Source organism: Bison bison, unplaced genomic scaffold, assembly GCF_000754665.1.
Source record: "Bison bison bison isolate TAMUID 2011002044 unplaced genomic scaffold, Bison_UMD1.0 scf7180017864460, whole genome shotgun sequence".
In the NCBI taxonomy this organism is placed as follows: domain Eukaryota; kingdom Metazoa; phylum Chordata; class Mammalia; order Artiodactyla; family Bovidae; genus Bison; species Bison bison.
Genome location: NW_011495022.1, coordinates 3,262,147 through 3,267,872, shown reverse-complemented (window position 1 = coordinate 3,267,872; position 5,726 = coordinate 3,262,147). Strand labels below are relative to the sequence as shown.

Sequence of the window (5,726 nt, the reverse complement as noted above, 5' to 3'; positions counted from 1 at the left end):
CATGACTACTGGAAAAACCATAGCTTTGACTATATGGACCTTTTGTTGACAAAGTAATGTCCCTGCTCTTTGATACGATGTTCAGGTTTGTTATAGCTTTTCTTCCAACGAGCAAGTGTCTTTTAATTTCATGGCTGCAGTCACCACCTGCAGTGATTTTTGGAGCCCAAGAAAATATAGTCTGTCATTGTTTCCATTGTTTCCCCATCTATTTGCCATGAAGTGATGGGACCAGATGCCATGATCTTAGTATTTGAATATTGAGTTTCAAGCCAGCTTTTTCACTCTCCTCTTTCACCTTTATCAAGAGGCTCTTTAGTTCCTCTTCACTTTCTGCCATAAGTGTGGTGTCATCTGCATATCTGAGGTTATTGATATTTCTCCTGGCAATCTTGATTCCAGCTTGTGCTTCATCCAGTCCATCATTTCCCATGATGTACTCTGCCTATAAGTTAAATAAGCAGGGTGACAATATACAGCCTTGACGTACTCCTTTTCCAATTTTGAACCAGTCCATTGTCCCATGTCCGGATCTATCTATTGCTTCTTGACCTGCATACAGGTTTCTCAGGAGGCAGGTAAGGTGGTCTGGTATTCCTATCTCTTTAAGAATTTTCCACTGGGGAGCCATAATCTCTTGAATCAAAGCTTCTAACTATCTGGATTCATATGTGACTGTATTATTTCCAATACTCACATTCTTCTTTGAGGAGTAGTTCAGTAACAGCAGGTATGCACATCATTTGTCCAAGTTAACATGCAACAGGAAAACTGAAACTGCCAAACACGTTCTTAACATGCTCCAGAAGCTTATTTGGAACTAGTAGGTTTGGAAAGGAGTCACTTCCTTGAGCAAGGAGACTGCATGCTATCTATACTTCGTAAGGAAATGGAAAATTTTCTACAGTGTACAACATATAAACTCATTTAATAATCCCTTCAGAATTTCCTTCCAAATATGGGGCCATAACCATCAGCTGGATAAATGGTACTAGCTCATATAACAGACGAAATATAACATAATTTCAAGCCCATGCAGAATTCACAATGAGCCAAATTCTTAGACAGATATAGAATCTCAGTACCCAGAGATGTCATGCTACACAATTATTCTCAGCATGTTTCATCTGGGTATCATTAGTTTTTTTCCTCCCTGAAAATTAAAAAAAAATTATTATAGTAGGAATTCCTACCATTCATTGAGAGCTATTAGGTTGAATCATGGGAACTGCTGTTTTTGTAGGTTGAAAACTTTTAAAAGCAGCAATGGTTCAACCTAACGTTGTTGACTTTTTCTAAACCAGGTTAAGTGGCCACGCCAGTCACTTTTATAAAGAACAAAGGTATAAAGGGTGGAGGAAACAAATAATAAAGCTCTTGTAGCTTGTAGAAAATTAAATGTCATAAGGTTTCAGAATCCATTGATAACATTTTATGGTATGAGTAGAAGACTTTGATGGGGTGATTGGAATAGAGTATTTTTTTTTTTTGTAGAATATTTTTCTTTTTCCAAGAGGTTACAACATAAAAACAAAGTCCAGTATTAATGTGTCCTAAGTAGAAACAAGAATTAAAAACCAAGTTTTAAGGGTATCTTAGAACTTTATTAATCAGTTAAAGAAAGGAGTAACATCATATATTCAAATTATTAACAAATGGACAAAAGAAAACCATGAAAATTTATCAGTTGTTTATTGTCTCCACACCACAGCACCATAGTTTTGATATGGTATAATTTCCTACTAAATCTTGCAGGTTTAAAAAAAAAATTGGAATATAAAGAATTTTTGTTAAAGAAAGCATTACAATTGTATTGGAAAATTCTGTCAAGACATACTAAAATCTATGCAAAACATATGCATTACAAATTAATGTTACTCAAAGATAAATTGTTGAAGTATAACATGAAATCAATCTCCAGATGTCCTACACATTAACTGAGTTCTGGACTTGACAGTGCTTGGTCCCTGGAGGATATAATCTTCTTGTGCAGGATTTTTTCAGCGTATAGCAAAACACAAAAGATACAAAGGAGAGATGTAGGCATTACAAATACTATTAGACACATTTCCTCATTCACTTTTGAATTTTTCATAAATCTTTCTAGGGTTCAAGTTCTTTTTATTATACTCCTTTTGTGATGTTTCTCAAAAGATACATCTAAATTATTTTCATTATAATTGTCAAGTGTACAAATTTCAATGTATAACAAATGTGAAAACGCCAAAGGACAAAGATAAGAGAGTTGCAAATATATAAAGTTATCAGAGCCATTTTGATAAAAGTCATCATTAGACATTACTACATATTCCAGTCTATAATCTCATAAATCAAAGCTTTCAACTCTCTGGATTCGTATGTGACTGTATTCTTTCCAGTATGCATTCTTTCTTCTTCCAGGGGTTGCTCAATAACAGCAGGTATGTTCCTCCCATAGAGTTCGCAGTGTTCAAGAAACTGAACACATTCTTGAATGACACTGTCACGAAGTACAATCATGTGTTTTGACATGTTTTCTAATAATGACAGGAAGCATCTTTTGGCATAATACCACGTATCAGTTCCTAGTTTTTTATTATAAGGTTCCAAGCTTTTGATAACCCGGGAAATACCAAAGTCATAATTCCCTTTGGCACAATAAAGTGTCCCTATCACCAAATTCACAATGCAGAAATGGTAGATTTTCTTATCTGGGTCATCATAGGAGAGCTGCTCTTCCTCTTTTTCAATCTTCCTCATCAACTCCTCAGCTTCTTCATTTTGACTTGTCATAATATACGAAACACACAGGTTGGCCAGCACAATAGCACTGACTTTCAGGATGTTGTCATAATGCTTCTTGACTATGGGCTCATAAAAACCTATGGCTTCTTTGTATTTGTTTTCCTGCATGAACAGAACATGAGCCACATTCAGCTTCCACACATCATGGTCGTTACAAAATTCCACAGATTTACGGAAGATCTTTTCTACCATTGGGTAATTTTCAAGGTTCCAGTAGATTTTGGCCTGGGCCATCAACACGGGAATGTACTTCTCAAGGGTGTCATCATATTCATTCTCTGCCTTTTTGATAGCTTCATCATCTTTATTGTGTCTTGCTTCCTGCACTTGTTTGGTCAGTCTCCTGAGCTGTTCAGTCAGCATCCCTGCTAGGCCATCAAGCTTAATGAAAGCCTCTTCAGGAGCTGTCTGGCAAGTGATCATGGCATCCAAGAAATCATAGAGATAAGGTGTGAGGAACTTGTAAGTCAAATGGGCATTCTCTGCCAGGACGTCTGCTGCCAGGTCAAAATACTCATATTTACAATAGAGCAGCAACAGGTTGCCAAAGGTCTCTGGGGGAAAGGGAATCTGCTGGAGCAAAAACTGTAGTTTTTCAAACCCTTCTGTGGGCCTGGCATCCATGTTCATTAGTGCCTGATTGTGCAGGGTCACGGGGTCTAACTCCTCCTCTGCTCTTGGTGGCATGTCAGTGAGTGTTTCCTGGGCCGCCTCATAGTTTCTCAGTTGGTATTCTATGGCAGCCTTGAGGTTGAAGGCTTCCACTAGAGCAGTCTGGTGAAGGACTAAGGTGTTGCCAACACTTCGAACATCAATGCCCTCAGTAGTCATGCCCACACCCAGCTCCGGGTGCTGGCGGATACCATGTTCAATAATCTCCACGATATGCTTTAGGGCGGATGCATACTGTCGACTGCTGAAATAGGCCAAAGCCAGGTTGTAGGAAAGATCAGGCCGGTAGCCCGAAGCCTGCAGGGCCGCAGAGAACTTGGAACACGCGGCTTCATAATGTCCCTCCTTGTAGAGCAAACAACCCAGATTGACCTGGCCATCCAGCTCGTTCTCGCCCCCGCTGTCTTCTCCTCCTTCACTCAGTAGCTGCTCCACCAGGCTCCTGGCCCCGGGCAGGTCTGCCTCGCTGTACTTAATCGCGGCTTGGAGACGGAGGACCCGGTTGTGGTAGGAGGGGTTGTCCAGGAGGAGGAAGGACACGCGGGTGGCCTCTGGGTAGAGGCAGGCCTTGTACAGGGCCTGGGCCTGGTACAGGCGGTACTGCTCCAGCTCCGGGTGCAGTTGGCGCAGCTGCTCATAGCACTCGGCAGCCAGCGCGAACTCCTGTAGGCGGTAGTAGCAGTAGCCCAGCAGCGACAGCCCGGCGCGGCTTCTCGGGCTCCGCTGGAGCTCTCCGCCCAGCAGCTGCACGGCCTCGGCGTACCGGGCATCCCGGATGAGTCGGTAGACAACCGCGGTGAACTCCCCGTCGGGGATGGGCTCACCGCCCAGCCCCGCCATAACTGCCTCCGCGGCTGTGCATCCCAGTTACCAAGGCAACATGCCAACCGGAAACGGAAAACTCTTTTGTCCGGATATTACTTGGCAACGGGAAAACTGCGGAAGGAATATAAAAGAATCACTGAAGTGAATTTTTAAATTACTGTGTTAGTCCCCGAGAACTCCGGGCTGCGGAGGTCGTGAGTCAGGGAAGATAGACGAAAGGCCTCGGGGCAGTTCCGAAACGGAAACTCTACTTCCCGGCAGGCACTGGTCCGATCGCGCAGGCGTCTGGACGTGCAGCGCTGCATGCTGGGAGGCGTAGTCTCTGAAGGACGGACCCTCTTGCCTTCCATTAGTGTTGTTGATTAAAATTGCTGGCCGCCTTTTGTGTCACCTGTCTCTGGCTCGGGGAAGAAAGGTTTGCGATCTGAAGCCCCTTACGTTTTTAGCCTCATACACTTTGCAATATATACTCATGGTGTCGGTTAGTTTTTATAATTTAATGAGAAGGAAAACGTGGACTATCTCTTCGGAATTCTTTTGGAATTAGAGTAGCTTCTCTTTTTAAGCTGCCTTGGCACACTTTCTAAGTAATATGCAGTAGATAATGATAATTCTTATTTTTGTCGTTTCCGCAAGTTAACGATGGGAAATGGTTTTGTGAATATTATCTGGTACTGGAAGGCGTTTAATTTTAGATCCAGGTGTTCCCTCCGCCCTCCACAAGGAACAGTTATTATTGAGTAGATGTTAGTGTTTAATCTTGGCCATATCTATTGGTCTGGCTCCCCAGCTTTCACTACGTGTAAGAAACCAATCTTCCTCAATCCCCCTACATCTCCATTGATCATCCATGATGTACATTGGCCTATCTAATACCAAAGTAAACAAGTGTACAAATAAAATCACATCTTTCCTGTATACTTAAAGAGTCAATCAAGTCCTTTTGCTGCCCATAACATCTTTTCTGTGCATAAATTCCAGTGCCACCACTAACCATATTGTATGGCCCTCAGACAATTGATGTACCTTATTTCTAATCTTAAACACCACGTGTGTTCTCTTTATTACAGGTACACAATCTGTGTACTAGACAGTTTTAAAGAATTTTCTCAAGACCACACAGCAAAAAAATTTTTTTTTTGAGCAAACAATTTGCTCAAGAGCGCACAGCAGAATTGCCATGATATTCAGCAGCTAGTTTCAGTAGGAAATAGCGACTATTTGTAACCTATTCCATGTATTTCCTATAGATGAGTTTGTAAAGGCCCTGTGTTTGATGCCACATTGTGTGCTGGAAAAGTAGTGTCTTTTTTCCTTCCATTAAAACAACCAATCAACATGGTGTGGGCAATAGACATTTGAACTTCCATATCTGAATTGTAGCTGTGAGCAGGTGTTATAAAATATCTAATGGGGGTGGTATAGTTCCTAGTCACCTAGTACAG

The 5,726-nt window shown here is 41.6% G+C and overlaps 1 protein-coding gene across 1 annotated transcript; it reads right to left on the bottom strand.

The window, feature by feature from the left end:
* Positions 1 to 1,582: 1,582 nt before the first annotated feature.
* Positions 1,583 to 4,501, bottom strand: LOC105002923 (tetratricopeptide repeat protein 30A). The gene has a single exon (XM_010859772.1). The coding sequence runs from the start codon at positions 4,294 to 4,296 to the stop codon at positions 2,302 to 2,304; it is 1,995 nt and encodes a 664-aa protein (XP_010858074.1). The 5' UTR covers positions 4,297 to 4,501; the 3' UTR covers positions 1,583 to 2,301.
* Between the last annotated feature and the right edge of the window lie 1,225 nt (positions 4,502 to 5,726).

What these genes read in the sequence shown, in the direction of transcription:
- LOC105002923 (XM_010859772.1), bottom strand. Translation starts at nt 4,296, where the DNA reads ATGGCGGGGCTGGGCGGTGAGCCCATCCCCGACGGGGAGTTCACCGCG.